This window comes from Poecilia reticulata, linkage group LG6 (assembly GCF_000633615.1).
Source record: "Poecilia reticulata strain Guanapo linkage group LG6, Guppy_female_1.0+MT, whole genome shotgun sequence".
Taxonomy (NCBI): Eukaryota; Metazoa; Chordata; class Actinopteri; order Cyprinodontiformes; family Poeciliidae; genus Poecilia; species Poecilia reticulata.
Window position 1 is genome coordinate 13,008,143 of NC_024336.1, and position 17,497 is coordinate 13,025,639.

The window sequence follows — 17,497 nt, forward strand, 5'->3', positions numbered from 1 at the left end:
TTGCCTGCGTGTACTCCCTCAATACTTTGGTTTTGCATCCTGCTAACCAAACTATCTCCATAAATGCATGTCCTCTTTTTGGAACTATTTCTAATACTATTTGCATGATCCTTAGAAAATAAGTTAKTTTCTTACTTGYAAAATTTCTAATGCCGTTTACTGAAAGAAATTTATATATTTTGAATTGTGACAGGCGAGGCACGAGACTTCACAAGCAAAGCAACCAGTGTCTACTCAGCGATGATTACTTCRCCATACTCCCAGGTTCCTGCTGCTGGGTTTGGTGTAAATAGTGCTTTAAGAACCTCAGATGGAATAGTTTATTCCTCTGTTGCAGCACCAGTTCCATCCACATATGCAATTACAACTCAACCAGGTTCCATCTTCAGCACTACTTTTACCCCTATATCAACTGTGCAGGATCAGTCCTTACTGCATTCCTATGGATTTGTTCCAACAGAGCCAGGGCAGCTTGTTCCCTTTGAGGCAGAGCTATCTAAAGAGTTCTTCCCTACAGCCTTGGCTGACATAATAACTGGCTACCCCGAAATGTACTCAGATACCACCCTGGAAGCAATTGCTGCTTCTTTAGATGCACTAGCTTCTTCACCAATATTTCCTGGCTTAGACAACACCAAAATGGCCCAGTATCAGATGGAGAGGGAGTTTCTAGAGTTAGAGAAGCTTAAGCAGCTATGTCTTGCTGAGGAGCTGGAATGGGAAAGACAAGAAATCCAGCGTTACAGAGAACAGGAGCAACTTATGGTGCAAAGAGAACTTGAAGAACTTCAAGCACTGAAACAGCAGCTTCTTCTTCAGCAAGAAGAGGAACATCATGCACACATGGTGGCCCAACAGGAGACCTATGCTCAACAGAAAGAACAGTTGCAGCAAATCCAACAACTCCAACTCCAACTCCAGAGGCAACTTGATGAGCACTACAGCAGCACTGGTATGACAGGAAACCTTTTAGAAGCTAAATATGCAGGAGTAGGGGACAGTGGTCAGTACTGGCCTGTAAAAGATGAGTCTACGTTTCCATCTACATTAACACAAACAGAACAACACCATGAGCAGCTTAACATAGTAAAACTTCCAGCTGACCAGGATATAGGGAAAAAAATCCTCGACAGCGGTGTACAAACAGATGATGAAGACTCTGCAGAAAAGCAGCAAATGGGAAGAAAAAAGAAAACAAAGAGAAACATTGATAGCTCAGCTCAGTCTGATGATGACGATCAAGATGAGTGGGATGCCCCCACCAAAGTTCGACGTCGTTCTCGAAAGCATAGCAGTGAAGGGAAACATGGCTCCAAGGTGTCTAGCATTGCCATCCAGACAGTAGCAGAAATTTCTGTGCAGACTGACCACTCTGGAACCATCAAGAAACCCAGTGTCCAAATGGACACTAAGGTAGAAATCATTAAGCACATATCAGCTCCAGAAAACTTTCACAGAGGTGGCAGTCTGAGCTGTCAGACAGACACAGACAGAAGGAACTCACCTGTTGAGGTTGGATATAGCACACAACTAACAGCAGATGTCCCCTCTAAAGCTAAAGTTCTCTACAGCCAAGTCTCTCCATTATCTCCAGAAAAGTCCTATGGAGGACAAAGAATGCTAACTGCTGACCCAACTAGATTTTCCTCTGGCCCTCGGAGTTTAAAAGCTGGCCAGAAGTCTCTGTCAGATCCTAAATCTCTTAGTCCTTCAACAGAAGACAGAATTGGAGGATACTATACAGAAGGCTATTCTGTAAGTCTATTAAAGTTATTTTGCAAATAAGTGGGAAAACTATTCAAAATAGMTATTTTCTTATGTATTCTATATTATCTATTTCTGTGTTGTAGGTCAGAGGTTCTTCTTCTAGCAGTGGTAAGAAAGTAAAGCGTACCCTACCAGACCCTCCTCCTGAGGATGACACGTTGGCKGGAAGATCTGGATATAGCACAAACTCTGCTCGTCGCCGTCTTGCTCGCAGCACAACAATGGCCCGAGCAAAGATTCTGCAAGATATAGACAAGGAACTTGATCTGGTGGAGAGGGAATCCTCTAAACTACGCAAGAAACAAGCTGAGCTTGATGAAGAGGAAAAGGAGATTGATGCCAAGTTGCGGTGAGTTGCTGCATGCGTATACACTGAAACAAATAACTAAGTGCTACAGACTGAGTAGCTTCAGATTTTGTTAGAATAATAATTAAAGCAACAATCAGCAGATWAACAATTACAGAGATACCATTTAGTTAATATGTATTAAGTTATTTGTCTTTTGTTCATGTGCATGATTCCTTTTTTACCTTAATAGCTTATGGGCTAAAAGACTACCTTGACAACACTCAATGAGACCTCTCCACTCTTACACATAGTAACAGGTACAAATGTGTGAGAAACTGGAACATTGTTTGGCTATTTAAAGTGTGCTCTGATAATTGTTGGTGTTTGGAATCTCAAACTTTTTTYCATTGATCTAGGTATCTGGAGATGGGTATAAACCGTCGAAAGGAGGCCTTGTTAAAGGAAAGAGAAAAGAGAGAAAGGGCATATCTCCAGGGGGTGGCGGAGGAAAGAGACTACATGTCAGACAGTGAGGTTGGCAACATAAGAGAAACTCGGGGGGAAGGCCTGGAGAGACCACGGACCGCTCCTCAGTCAGAATTTGATCAATTCATCCCCCCCCAAACTGAGGCTGATTCTCAATACAACACCCTTACAAGTCCCTATTCTCAATATGGTCAGTACGTTCCTCAGACCCAAACCACAAGCCATTACACCCAGCAGAATTTGTATCAGCAGCAGTCGCTATACCATCAACAGGTGTCTCCTTACCAAACACTAACGCTCTCCCATGCTCAAGCTCAGCCAAGCAGCTACCAACATGCTTTGCTTTTGCAACAAGGAAAGCAGCGTCAAACCACCTTGTCTGAGTTAGAGCCCAAAATTACCACCAACTATGAGGTGATACGCAACCAACCTCTGCTCATTGTTCCATCTTCTACAGAAAGTGGCTATGGGGTTGCTCACATGGGTGGCAAGTATGGCAACTTAGATTTGAGGTTAGAGGAAAGAAGTATGGCCTCTAGTCCCATGTCAAGTATTTCTGCTGATTCCTTCTATGCTGATATTGACCATCACAATGCCAGGAACTATGTGCTTATAGAGGACATAGGAGAGCTTACCAAGGCTTCAACAGGACTTGGCAGTTCTGCCATGGGTTCTGGATTTAGCCTGCCTGATAAAGAGCTATCAAAAGCAGACAGACTACTCAGGGCAGCTGAAGCCAGGCGTACAGCGGAGGTAAATATTTTATTATTGTGTTATTTYGTGTTACATCCAATCYTTGTCTTTTTAGATGTTTATGTTTGATTATTTAACTTTTTTGATCATTTGGATTTGCATTTCAACATTGACGATTGCAAATTAACTATGTGTGACAAGATTTCCCGAATTACAGCTTCAGTTATATTTTATTCTTTTATTGTCATCTTATTATTGTAAAAGTGAACTCAAATTATTATTTAAATGTAGGTAAAATGTATTTGACCTTCTAACTTTACCAGAAATTTTACTCCACCTCGTAAATATATTAAAATACTTTAACTGACTCACTGTGTGTTATGTTAGGAAAAGAACATTTTTCTAACATACAAAAAGCATTGCCTAATTGTAAAGTGGAAATGAAACAACAAAAAGTTAAAAATTTTTACAACAACTTTTGTCAGGTCCCTACTAGACCAGCCGTAGAAATATATATAGCTTTTTTTTTTAAACCAAGGACTTCAAACTTAGTCAGGTTGAAAGGCAATCAAATTGAATCAAAATAAAATTTTAAGTCATATTTAGATCTAAACCTTTTTTGTTGATTTGACTGTTTGTTTAGGCCTGTTGTWCAGTCTCTAAATGGTYGTCTTCCAGAAGAGCTCTGTACTTATCTACATCCATCTTCATCTTAACTCTCACCAGCTTTCTTTACAAGAAAAGCAACCTCGCCATGCCACTGCCAAATGTTACATACTGCCCCACTTTTTTTCTTTTTTTTTTTCCAAAAAGTGAAAAACTGTCATTTTCCAACCACTTCATKGCTTATAAAATAATATTCCTCATGGAATGCATTAAAATGTATGGTTGTGACATGACAACATGTGGAAAAGGTACAAGGGGTAACAGAGATTTGCAAGGCACTGTATGGTTATGGCAACATTACAAGAACTTTTYACGTAATTGAAGAAACTTCATTGATACATTTTTTATTTGTACTTAACATTTGTCAATTCATTGACAGATCATATGTAATATATATAAAAAGTGGTTGAAATATGTTCACACTAATATGTATTTTTTTCATTTCTATACATCAGGTAGCTGAATTTTTGGGCTCATCGCGCTATGGAAAAGGAGAAGATGACTCTATGGAGGAACCCTATGAACTGAAGTTGCTGAAGCAGCAAATCAAGCAAGAGTTTAGACGGGGAACTGAAGGGTTAGAACATTTAACAGGCCTTGGTCTTTCCCAGTATCTCTCAAGTGATAGCAGTTTTCGCCACTTCCCTAAAGGAGAGAAATATAGCATTGGACGACTCACTCTTGAAAAACAGGCTGCAAAGAATCTTCCCGCAGCTATGCTTTACCAGAAACAGATGAAGAACAAAAAGGCATTGCTCGACTCAAAGGCCATCACAAAATTTTCCCCAATTCAGGAGAGTAGGGACCTTGAGCCTGAATTTGGTAGCTACATGGGATCTGGAACTTCTTCTGTGTCCAGTCTAGCAGCTAGGGCTAGGTTACTTCAAGATGAAATTACATTTGGGTTAAGGAAAAATTTGTCTGAGCAGCAAAAATATTTGGGGTCTTCTTTAGGAGCCAACCTTTCAGGTTCTCTTAACCTTGGCCAGTCCCTTAGCTTAGGATCCWCTATCAGAGGCAACATTCAGGAGGATGGCACATATCCAAGTGGCACTCGATCCCGTCCCTCTTCTCGACCCTCTTCCAGACCCTCTTCTATATATGGCTTAGATCTGTCTATCAAAAGGGATCTCTCTAGTTCCTCACTCAGACTAAAGACAGAGGGGGAGGTCCTGGACGCAGCATTTGCTCCTGGAGTCTCCAGAGCAAAACCTACTAGTTTGCCTATCAGCCAAAGCCGGGGCCGTATCCCCATTGTGGCTCAGAACTCTGAGGAAGAAAGTCCTCTGAGCCCAGTGGGGCAGCCTATGGGTATGGCTAGAGCTTCTGCTGGTCCTCTGCCTCCCATTTCTGCTGACTCTAGGGATCAATTTGGGTCTAGCCATTCCTTGCCAGAAGTACAACAGCATATGAGAGAGGAATCTCGGACACGTGGCTACGATAGAGATATCGCATTCATCATGGATGATCTGCAGGGTGCCATGTCTGACAGTGAAGGTAAATGGAGTCTGAGACTGTTGCAGCAGTTCAACTGTGCGGACCTGCTTGTAATGCATGCTAATGCAGAGTGGTTTTATTGACTTTATGCGTAAACCGTCTCTTTTATAATTATCAGTGCTTCAATTAATTGTTTGTGATACTTTCCTATATTTTTCTTTGACTTARTAAATTTAAATTAAAKTTTGCATGTTTTTTCTTTGTTTTTGTTTCTTTTATATAACTAACTCAAAAGTACATTAAACTCTCAACCTGAGTTTATGTATGYTACCATTCAATTCTGTCCAGTTTTGGTGTGATTTCATTTGCATGTTTTAAGTTCTTCACTGATAGATTTTCCCCCAAACTCTCAAAACACAGAAATTTTAATAACCATTCATGTTTTCCATGTTAAAACCATCTTGTTTTTATGAGAGCTTAAGACTTATGAATAGTACTACAAATACATACTATACAAAATATTTTTTGAATGTTTGGTAAACAAGTCATGTTGCTACCACTTTAATGTTAAATGGAGCAGAGCAACATTTATAGTCCTTTTGAATCTTAAACAATAATTTTAACACAAATTTAGTTTAGCAGTTTCTGGTATTATTCTGTATAAATGTGATACATGTTGCAGTATATATTAAATATTGCAAATAAATAGCACAAATATTATATTATCCATGACATATGCATGTACAGTCTAACATGTAATTGCTGTGTTGTATGCAATTTGCCTCACCTATAAATCATGAATGCCTACAATATTTAAACAGAAAATCTAGTTTTCTATTTACTTTTGTCATGGAGCTGCTTCCACAATAATCTGGAATATATCTGCAACAAATTAGTCTTCAGAACAAAATGGTCTGAACTTGGTCATCACTTCTTAGTAACTACAACATTTCTATAAGTCTTCAGTGTGGCAAAATCATTTTGATATTGATATAATTKTGTCATTTTTAAAGTGGTAAAATAACTCTGGCTAGTAATGTTTAATACTTCCTTCTCTTTCAATGACAGAAACAGTGCRAAGTAATCTGATACACAGACGGGCTTGTACATTTGTAATAATAACTGCCTCTATGGAAAAAGCAGTGACTATWTTTTACTATAGATTTTTGTGTGATGTAGTCACGTGTGTCTCATTTGTGTTGGTGTGTATATAATCTTGGATTATTTTTTTTCTGTATTTTGCATCCTTGCATGTTGTGTATTGCGTGTTTTCCATTTCCATGTTAATAAAATTTATATTTTTGGCTTGTTGTTTGTTGTTGTGGATGTCTCGTTGAGGTGTGAGATGTCCATTTTATTGAAATATATTGAATATTGAAATGGACTATTCATTTCAATAAATGTGTAATTGGTASTGTTCAAATTKATCTTATTAAAACAGCTGACAAGAAGCATTATAAATAATAATGAGTTTAGATAACTTTCTGGATTATGTAAAGTCATGAGTATTTACATTCATACACAAATGTGACAGAAACCTAAGTGGTTCACCATAAACACTTTTTAAAGAAGGTAGTACTTACCATGGAATCATATTAAAGTGTATATCTGCCTTTATTACAGTACTAAGTGAGTCCATGCTGGTTTTAAACAGAGGTGCTGCCAGAATCTTTCATGAAAGTGGTAGAGTATCCTACAGCAACTGAGAGACCAGTTATAATATTTTTAAATAATAATTACAAAAGCTCTTTGCTTGAATGCCCAAAAAATATATTTTGTACATGTTTCTGCCTGGAATCATCCTTCAGGCCAGCAATATCACGCAGTGTCTTGGAAAAGTATTTTTTTACATTTGCCATGATTTTATCACAGAATTCCCCACAGAGTAGCACAATAGTTGAGAAAGAATTGAAATGTGGGAGAAATGACCGCTTTCAATATTTATTTTTTACAAAGAAACATCTGAAAAGTGTGGCACACATTTATATTCAACTGATCTTAGTCTAATACAACAAAATAAAACACCAGCAAGGCCATTTTTAGGTGGATCATCAGCAGGATAGTCTGGTGCTGGTTAGAAAGGGGAGACAGAGAAAGGGGAGACAGAGAGACTTATGCAGAGTGTCAATTATGCCAGAACTGCCACTGACTGCAAACCTACCAAAACATGTATGTACACCTAAACATATTGTGGCTGCTTCCTTCCTCCCAGCAGCTGTAAGTCTATAATCACCACTCCTCCCAACAAACTCAGTAAGTTCTTTAYATGCTTGCTGTTATTTTCAGTTTAAAATATTCTTGTAAGTAATTTGTAATTGTTGCACACAAGTACACAAAGCAGTTTGTATTTTTTTATTTTTTTWAAATTTTACCCTGTTGCACATTTCTTAGTATCTAAATGTGCTATATTTGTAACTGAATAATTAAAAAAGAATGGCAATTATACAARAAGTCAACTTCAAAGGAACTGAAGAAAAACACTGTGGAAGGAGAAACCGTTAACTAAAAGTTAAGAACTCCACAAATCTGYCCTTACAAAAGAGTGTCAAGGAAAAAAGCTTTAGTTGAGAAAAAGTCACAACAAATCCAGCTTAAGATTTTCAGCAATTCGATGTACAAGRGTATTTCAGGAGGGTTTGCTTTACTTGCTTATCACTCTGATCAGATGAGACCAAAATTGAAAGTTTTGGCTATATATGCCAGAAAACGAACACTGYACATAACCCTGAACATGCCATGCCCGAAGTGAAAAATGTTGGTAGCATCACACTGTGGGAATGCTTTTTTTTTTTTATCAGAAGAGTAAAGTCAGATTAGATCGATGGAGCAAAACTGGGCAATCCAGGAAAAATAATTAAAACTACAGGCCTCAGAAGACCTGAGAAATTGCATTAATTCAAATTCCAACAACACAACAACCCTACGCAAAGATTTGTAATATGCCCAACGTAAGACATACAGCTGAAGTATCTTTGGTATTACATCTTAACTCCATGGACAAAATACAAGTACAAATGCATGCCACACTTTCAAGTTTTTTTTTGTTTTGTTTTTTTGTGACAACCCTGCCATTTTTCTTTTCACTTAAGACTCATTTAAAATCCCTTCTTCCTAGAATACAATGAAATTTGTGGATGAAACATGACAAAATGTAAAGAATTTCAAGGGGCTTCAATACTTTGACAAGACACTGTAGGAGTAGGAATTTCAAGCATGTGTCTTTCTGATTAATGCTTTCAGTGCATGTGCTTCCCTATAGTCTCAATACAAAACCTTAGCAAACATTTGTGAGATAAGAAAGCATATTTTGAAAAAAAAAATTCTGAAAAAAACATATAACTTTGTACCCCAGCCGGAGGCCCAAACTGGAATATAGAAGGTGAGACAGCATTTTAATTTCATGTAGTTGCATAGAGAACTGTGACTTCATGCTGCACATCATAACTGAATGGTCCACCTCTCTGGCTGATTCTGTAAACATACCAGACTCATGCTGGAATGAACCACCCTCTCACTAGTATATAGTGCATATCATTTAGCAAACCCGTAGTATCTGACATGTTAGTTTTATTTTGGAATGAACCATGGTGAATTAAGATTTTTCTTTCAGGAATGTCTGCTCTGTGGTTCTGTAACCATTCTGACTCATTTCTATTATTCATGCTCATGCACAAAAAAGGCAAAATCATGCGTATATATGTGCACCAGTGTCCACAAGAACTATGTTGAAAGTGCTACCCACTGCTTTTTTCTCCAAGACATACAGCAGTTCATTTGCAGTCATCATTATTGGTGCACCTTATTTGTATAATTGGATCTCTAATCATATGATGCCTGTTTAACCAACCTATGTTTATTTTTCTACACATATGATTAGGATTTTTCTTAGTTGCAAAATCTTGATTGTAAAACCTGCAAAATCTCCCAATAATTCCTTAAGCTTAAGATGCATTAGTCTTCTGTTAGATGGGTTTTGGGGAGMTTTAGAGAGAATTCCCCTCAGAGTTTGTCAGGATTATGTCAACATAGTACTGAAATGTCATAGTTACACGGATTTACATTCTAAACCCAGCACTTTGAATAAGATGTATCAAATCATCAAATGCTTCCATTAGAAACTGTTTGGCTTTTAGAAAATAKTTTTTCTTCATCTATTGATTGATTTAAAAAAWAWTAATAAATAAAAATCAGTCTTGGACAAGCTATTGATTGAAATATCAGTTTCCAAAAATAGGAATATTGAGATCAGAGGTATTGCAAGGCATAATAAACATGCTGTTAGAAACACATTTCCCTTATATAGAGTTTGATTAACATTTTGTATTGAATAAGATMGTTTTTAGTTACTTTCCTTTTACTTATCTAGAGGACACATATCTGAGATCTTAATGCATTTTAGCAAATGAGGCATTTAAACAATTTATTTAAAATTGGAAAAAAAGAAAAAAAATGGATTGCTGGATTAAGATTTATCCAGCTATTGGGGAATTTGTCACTAGCTGATTGTGTAATATTTTGAACAATTTTCTCTCCTTGTTCAGCCTACCACTTGAGGAGAGAGGACACAGATTGGTTTGATAAGCCAAGAGAAGGGCAGNCATTAGAAACTGTTTGGCTTTTAGAAAATATTTTTTCTTCATCTATTGATTGATTTAAAAAATAATAATAAATAAAAATCAGTCTTGGACAAGCTATTGATTGAAATATCAGTTTCCAAAAATAGGAATATTGAGATCAGAGGTATTGCAAGGCATAATAAACATGCTGTTAGAAACACATTTCCCTTATATAGAGTTTGATTAACATTTTGTATTGAATAAGATMGTTTTTAGTTACTTTCCTTTTACTTATCTAGAGGACACATATCTGAGATCTTAATGCATTTTAGCAAATGAGGCATTTAAACAATTTATTTAAAATTGGAAAAAAAGAAAAAAAATGGATTGCTGGATTAAGATTTATCCAGCTATTGGGGAATTTGTCACTAGCTGTGAAGTTTATTGTGTAATATTTTGAACAATTTTCTCTCCTTGTTCAGCCTACCACTTGAGGAGAGAGGACACAGATTGGTTTGATAAGCCAAGAGAAGGGCAGCCTCAGAGTGGATACATGTCAGACAGGAGACAGGTGCGGACTCAGCATCAGTTTCCTATGTAAAATTCTCCTGAATTGTTTGAGAAGTCTTGTAATAGTTTTTTTTTCTTTTTTTGCAATAAAATTCTTAAATTATTTTTTAGATGAAATTGGTTCCTTACACYTTCCCTCACACTCGTGTGAAGCTTAAGAGAGACATGACAGACACCAGCGTCTCAGGTAAAGCACAAACACATGGACACTGTGAAATGGTCAGTGGGTTTTATGCTTCAGATTTTTGTGATTACAATCTATTTTCAACCTCAGGCAATGGACTTGGGGTCCGTGTCGTGGGTGGCAAGGAGATTCCAGGCAGTCGTGGTGAGATTGGAACCTACATTGCTAAGGTTATTCCTGGAGGCATGGCGGAACAAACAGGGAAAATTGTAGAGGGTAAGTGGATAATGAAAAAGAACCTTAAGGCAAGASTAGGCCAACATTAAGGTAAGGGAAATTATAGAGCCAATGCATGAYAACGTCATTGGAGTCAMGTTTTGCCCAAGTTATGCATGCAAACTGTAGGAAGTTACCTAAATCCTCCATGGAAGTGTAAATAATGTTTAACTGTTTCAGTTTAACAGTTTGCCTTAGCATACATTAACTGTACATATTTATTTATTTTAGAGTTGTGAATGCATTTCTCTGAAATCTGATAATTATATTTTTCAGCAGGCAAAGTAGAGTAAAAGAGTTAGTACATATGTAAAAGACAATTACCCTTGATTTATACTTTATATTATAAGTTACAGTATATTCATAACTTAAATGCTCTAATTTGAGTTATTTAGCCTGAAATGAGAGAGAAAAAAATGAGGGTTCAATTTTCATAATCATCACTCTGTCACAGTTTTAAAAGAAATATTGAATTAGCAAGCTAAACATTTAGCTTATAAGCTACGTATTTAGTTTACAAATTAAATATTTAGCTTGGTGCTAAATATTTAACATACAAATTCACTGCTGTCATAGGAGAGGCACATAAASATCATGTGTCTTTCTGTGGCAGGCCGTGCATTGGTAGCTGGGCCTTCARATGGACTTTACCAATGTACAGTGTAGTAAAGCTATTCCTATACCTTTTTTTCCAAAAATGTTATTCAAGCCAACGTAACCAGTACTGTCCCTGAACACAGAAAACAACTAAATTAACCCACACTTTTTTTTACAACAATGGCAGACCTATGTGTTCTGTCTGTGCAGCTCCACCTCTTCAGATTATCTGRCGTCGTAAAGCATCATTTTAGTAAATAAGCATAACTTGCATGTGCCGGATCATATGTGCACCTCTGTACAACTGAAGGATTATGAAAACATGCCACTAGATCAGAAAGTTTTACCCATCTCCTGAGGCCTAGCACGTTCACTACATCGTTCCAAGTGCTATTTGCATTTTCATTTCGTTGTGTAAATGCAATTTMTTTTTGAATACGCAGCAGAAAATATTTTTCTGCTATTTTTCTTTTTGGAAATGATGTGTGAACAGGTTCCAGAGAGATCAACATGGCAATCCAAAGTATATAAAAATCATGTGCCTCTCTGTTACTGCTATTGAATTTGGTTACTAGCTTTTTTGTCAGTGATCAATGCCATTTAGATTTGTTATCTATGCAATTGTGGCTTTTGAACTTGAWACACCTTATTTATTTGTTGGCATGATCTTGATGTAGCCTGTGTAAATTACTACACTTATATAAATTATGAACTTTTAAAAACATTTAAGGAGTGGTAATCAGGATATATATTGTTAGTGGAAAAATATTCCTTATTTTCAAAGATCATTAATGWCAGGAGGTAAAACAACTGCTTCTATTGTGGATAATTGATATCTCTGCCTTATCTAACACATATTGTCTGAAATGTAAGATGTAACTCTTTTTGTAATGGAAATTAGTTTGTATTTTTTGTTTTGTTTATTATTATAATATTACCATTTAAATTTAAAACMCCATTTCTRCTGTGGACTCAATTCTGTTTCCATTAGGCATATTTTTTKGGTTGACTTRATAGATATACTAGTACCATTTTCAGTCATCTCTAGTTTTGTTGTTGCTCGGTTTGTTATGAGAAAGTCTGCCATGTCTAATTAAAATGTGGAAAACTCCTCCCCCACATTAGTGGGCTGTGTTAGTCATTAAACTATATTTAGCTTCAGAAATACACAAAGGGCAGCACTGAAAAATACACTGTAAATGAACCTGTAAATTGCTACTTCATTTGTTCTTAAAATCCCTATAAATTACAATAATTGATTTTCTGAAGATGACAAATCAAACAGGGGTAACAGTGAAGATTAACTGCCATGTAAAGTGAGACATGTAAAGTGAGTAACAATGTCATATAGATCCAGTGCCAAATTCTGGAGAGAAAACCTGGCTATTAGTATTGGTGGGAAAAGTGACAATGCTATGATTCATTAACATTTTTTTCATACAGATTAAATGACAATCGCATATTTCCTCTGAACAGGACAGAATAATTGTGTTTGTTTGAAACTGGGTATGTTACTTACAGTTACAGTGATGTGATTCACATGGATTTTATGGCGTAAGAGCAGATTATCTTTGTCTGGTTTAGGTTCAAACATGTAATTGTGTGTTGTTTCTAAATACCAATTTCATAAWGGTAAATGGACTGAATTTTTATAGCGCTTTTCCAATCATGTTGAGTCACATTCAAGTATTCGCACTCACTAAACTCACACCATCTATACATGTATAGACAGTTTGGGGTTAAGTGCCATCGACACGTGGCAGGAGGAAGCTGGAATCAAACCAACAATCTTCCGATCACAAGACAGCTACTCTACCCTCAGAGCCACAGTCGCTCTGTACTAATTCTTAAATTCCACTGCATGTAACTGTAATTTATTTTTTAAATAAAACGATTAAATGATAAAAAAAAAAAATGTAAGACTACTAAACTTTATTTTTTCACATCTGACCTCTGATTCTGAAATGTTGCATAGAGGACACAAATGTCCATTTWTTTGGTGGGTTGCAGTGAAAACTGAACTTTCTGGACCAAAATATTGTTAATTTATACATTGGGAAATAAAGCCTGAATGAATAAAAAGTCTGGGAAGTGAAAAGCATGCTTTTGTTTTTAACCTGGCTTCATCTTGTTGCAGGGATGCAGGTGTTGGAATGGAATGGAGTTCCGCTAACAGGGAAGACTTATGAAGAAGTGCAGTGCATTATGGGCAACGCTGGTGCAGAGGCGGAGCTCTGTGTGAGACTGTGAGTAACATCTGTCAATGTTTATCTCCCAGTCTCTCTGGTACTCTCACATATTTTGTTGCAATAAGGCAACATTGCACCTTTGATCAGAATCTCTCCACCCCTCTGTTCATCTTATTCATCACCTCTTCATCTGTGAKATTTTTAATGTGTGACTTATTGCTTCAAAGGCACGCAATTTATAATTCCATAATTTATTCTCTTTGAATCCAAGCAGTGACCTTAATATGCTGTCTGACCCTGAGCACCCACAGGCCCTGGATCACCATATCCAACTCAAGGCTGGTACGCATTAAAGATTTATTGATATGTCTGAATATGTTCACCTAAGATACATGAATACAGCATGGAGCATGGTGCATATTTCTCTCAGCAGGAGGTCAGCGATCTCCTGGTGTGGACCCTAAACAGTTAGCTGCAGAGCTCCAAAAGGTATCCCAACAGCAAACTCCTGACATAGCAGGAACAGGGTCTGGGGGCTTCGGAGTCCTGTCTGCATTGGAACGCTCGGCCCTCCTCCACTCGGGCCCTGGGTCAGCAGCCTCCAGTGGGGTCCCAAGCCCTGGGCAACCGGGATCCCCTGCCATCAACAAGAAACAACGTCACAAGGTAGCTCAGTTATATAACTGAAAGTGGTACACACCAAAGAACTGCCACCTTTGGCTGAGATGACTGATGCAAGCCTGATGTTTGCTATATCTGGAAATGTGTCTTTCACATTCTTTGGAGAGCTGCTTTATAAAGCCTCATTCAAATGTTTTTGAGCATGAACAGGCAGCTTAAGGTCACACCACAGGCATCTCAATCAGATTTAAGTTCAGACTAAASCCAATATCTCTCTTACAGCTTTTTAGGTCAAATATGAGGGAAGCCGATTTGTTTTGATATGGTTAACATTGGTTGCTGTTTTTAAATATTTCTTATTGTTGAACATTGAGTCTGGTGAGGTGGTGATGACTTTCCTTTATAGGCCAAGTCAAAATGTGTGTGTTTACAAAATCACAAGCAAGTGACCTTATTATTCCCCATTTTCTTTTTTTTTTTTAGCCAACAGAGGTGATGAAATCACCTCATCCCATTACTGGAGAAATTCAGGTAGGAAATTTAGATTTTTATTTAATTATTCTAAGATCAAACAAACAAAGGAATACTGATCYGCCAGTGTGATCCACTCATTTTCCTCTGCTTTGCCCAACAGCTCCAGATTAACTATGACAGGAATCTGGGAAACTTGATCGTACATGTTCTGCAGGCAAGAAACTTGGCCCCCCGAGACAATGACGGTTACTCTGACCCTTTTGTGAAGGTCTACCTTTTACCAGGAAGAGGGTGAGCTCTAAAAGGGGCTTCAGTTTGGACTGAGGTCTTGTCTGTGTTTACCTATTTGATTTCAAGTCTGTCTTATTTTCTCTTCCCCCAGTTTTTTATGACTTTGTAAGTGTTCTGTATAACACTGACTAACCCCTTGAGTTTGTCTGGGAGAAGGACATGATGATATGAGGCAGTCTTTTGCCCTGCATTATTGATTATTTGGATTTTATATTTTACAGAATTACCCAAAATAKTATATTTAGATCTTTGTCAGAATGTGTCATAATAGCTATTATAGGTACTTGCATCAGCATTTGTATCCCTTGAACTTTTTAACATTTTGTCTCTTTACAACCACAAACATCTCAATGTATTGTATTAGGAATTTATGTAATAKAACTTTGCAAAGTTGCAAATAATTATGGATTTAAAGAAAATTATTTAGTGACAATGCCACTTTAAAGATTCTAATGAAAATTAAGCTGTACAATCATATGGGATTTTAATGTGTAATATTTAATATCAGGATAAATCTATGTTCATTCAAAACAATACTGAACAAATGGCTAAGGGGGTAAGTCTACAGAAATCTAAAGCTCAGGTGGGATACTGGCCTCCTGACTTAAACTCATGGGTGTCTCAATGTCCTGTGCTGCAGTGTGTTTAAGATTCAAAGGATCGTGCCATGTAGGTTATTGTATGATGACATGACGATATCATTCTGTTGAGAAAAGTCATATAGACATAGCTGTATAGGAATTTGAAGTTGCTGGTTTTGGATCTGCTTGCAGTTTTAACAATAGCAGCGCATTAAGTGAACAAATTCAGTCCATGTTGGCTACTCCTCCAAATATTGAATTAACATTAACAGGGCAATTTCTGGAAAGTGTCATAGTCCAACTGGCATCAAAGGCACATGTTAGCAGTTGGGTAAAACTTAATATCTCAACACAGTCCACGCCTCCGGGAAGCAATTGTGTTCACAATAGCTGAAAGCCCAGACCATAGGCCCAGACCCTCTGTATGAATAAATAAATATGTCTGGAGAAGTGGCTAGCTTTTACTAGGCTAGTCTGAAACTAATATTGCTGCTGGCACATGTACAGTGCTGTTCTAAATTTAGCATTTTGATATAATTTAAGATCAGCGCCATTATGTGTGACGGGGACGTGTCATGTTTGAAAATAAAAAAAAATTTAAAATTAATTTTCTGCCCACATTTACAATAACATATTACTCCTTCCATTGTTTCTAATGCTTCACGAAATAATCCATTCCACTTGACTGATAGGAAAATACTCATATCACTAAAACAGCACTCTGGATTTTCCTGGTTACCTACAGCATCTCACTGCACTGCAAGTCCAGTGCCAACAAGGTAATTGCTTGCACAGGTGGCTGAAAACTGGAAAAGATGAAGTCAGTCACATTTACAATTCAGTCACAATGTCTAGCCTCTGTCATGAGGTGATAGAAATTTCTGGTTTACTTGTGCTAGTGGTTCAGTTGTAGGAGCTGCGATTGAACTGCAGACGTGACTAAGGCATATTTTTATCTTTKCTGGAAAGAAGTCGAACATTTATGTGTCAGTTATGTGTTGATCTGTCACATAAAATCCCAATACAATGCATAATTTCTAACTGTTACACGGCTTGTTGAAAAGTTCAAAGGTGCCCAAACTGTCTTTCCTAATTCATCTAATGTGAATTAGTCATTACTTTTTTTCTTTTTTTTTTACCCTAATGTTTCCACAGTTTCTACCTTACATCTGTTCCTCTCTCTTCCCAGGAGAGTGTGAATAACAAGAAAGAATCAATAAGGCTTTTAGCTGCTGTCTAACAATATCTGTTCTTAGATAATGGCCCCATCAGGTCTGTTTATGAGTTTACGCTCTCTCTTGACCTACAGGCGACATAAGTTAAAAAGGAAAGCTCATTTAAAATACTTGTGCTCCTCGACTTCTTTAGGGTTGAGGAGCATTTTAAAATCCATTTGTCTGACATAAGCAGAACAGAGCACATTCAGGGTACTCCACTGGCAATATTCATTCATCATCAGGGTAGACTCTTTTTCTAACATATATCATTTGGACACAAAACAAGTGATGCATAATGCAGCAAATATTGATTGCCTCAGCTCTCTATCCTTTACTGCTTTTTCTTTGTGCACTCTGGGCTTCTCTGACTGTTATTCGTATTTTTTTGCCTTTCTTGTTTGTGATATCTGCCCTCCTCTTCCTCTTCTGGACTCCCTCAGCCAAGTCATGGTTGTCCAGAATGCAAGGTAGTGTGGTGCTGATCTTTTCTTTTCAGTTGATATATTTTATTCTTTTGGGGATGTTTTCTAGTGGTTTTCCATCCTTCTGTTGTGGCCTCTGTTGTTTGTCCAGTTATATTCTTTATTTCACTCTGTTTGACAACACTCATACCACTGCATTCTCCGTCAACTTCATGCTTCTAGTTTCAAAACTCCTAAATTC

At 37.2% G+C, this 17,497-nt stretch overlaps 1 protein-coding gene across 1 annotated transcript in view; it reads left to right on the top strand.

Annotated features, from left to right (window-relative positions):
* Positions 1-17,497, top strand: part of pclob (piccolo presynaptic cytomatrix protein b) — a 61,478-nt gene that overhangs the window by 32,642 nt on the left and 11,339 nt on the right. The window contains exons 16-30 of the mRNA XM_017305162.1: positions 194-1,755; positions 1,851-2,116; positions 2,473-3,295; positions 4,357-5,398; positions 8,691-8,717; positions 9,880-9,947; positions 10,364-10,465; positions 10,576-10,651; positions 10,739-10,864; positions 13,599-13,707; positions 13,925-13,992; positions 14,084-14,316; positions 14,755-14,802; positions 14,906-15,036; positions 17,275-17,296. Of these exons, the coding sequence (XP_017160651.1) occupies positions 194-1,755; positions 1,851-2,116; positions 2,473-3,295; positions 4,357-5,398; positions 8,691-8,717; positions 9,880-9,947; positions 10,364-10,465; positions 10,576-10,651; positions 10,739-10,864; positions 13,599-13,707; positions 13,925-13,992; positions 14,084-14,316; positions 14,755-14,802; positions 14,906-15,036; positions 17,275-17,296 (4,703 nt within the window). The remainder of the gene's footprint in view (positions 1-193; positions 1,756-1,850; positions 2,117-2,472; positions 3,296-4,356; positions 5,399-8,690; positions 8,718-9,879; positions 9,948-10,363; positions 10,466-10,575; positions 10,652-10,738; positions 10,865-13,598; positions 13,708-13,924; positions 13,993-14,083; positions 14,317-14,754; positions 14,803-14,905; positions 15,037-17,274; positions 17,297-17,497) is intronic.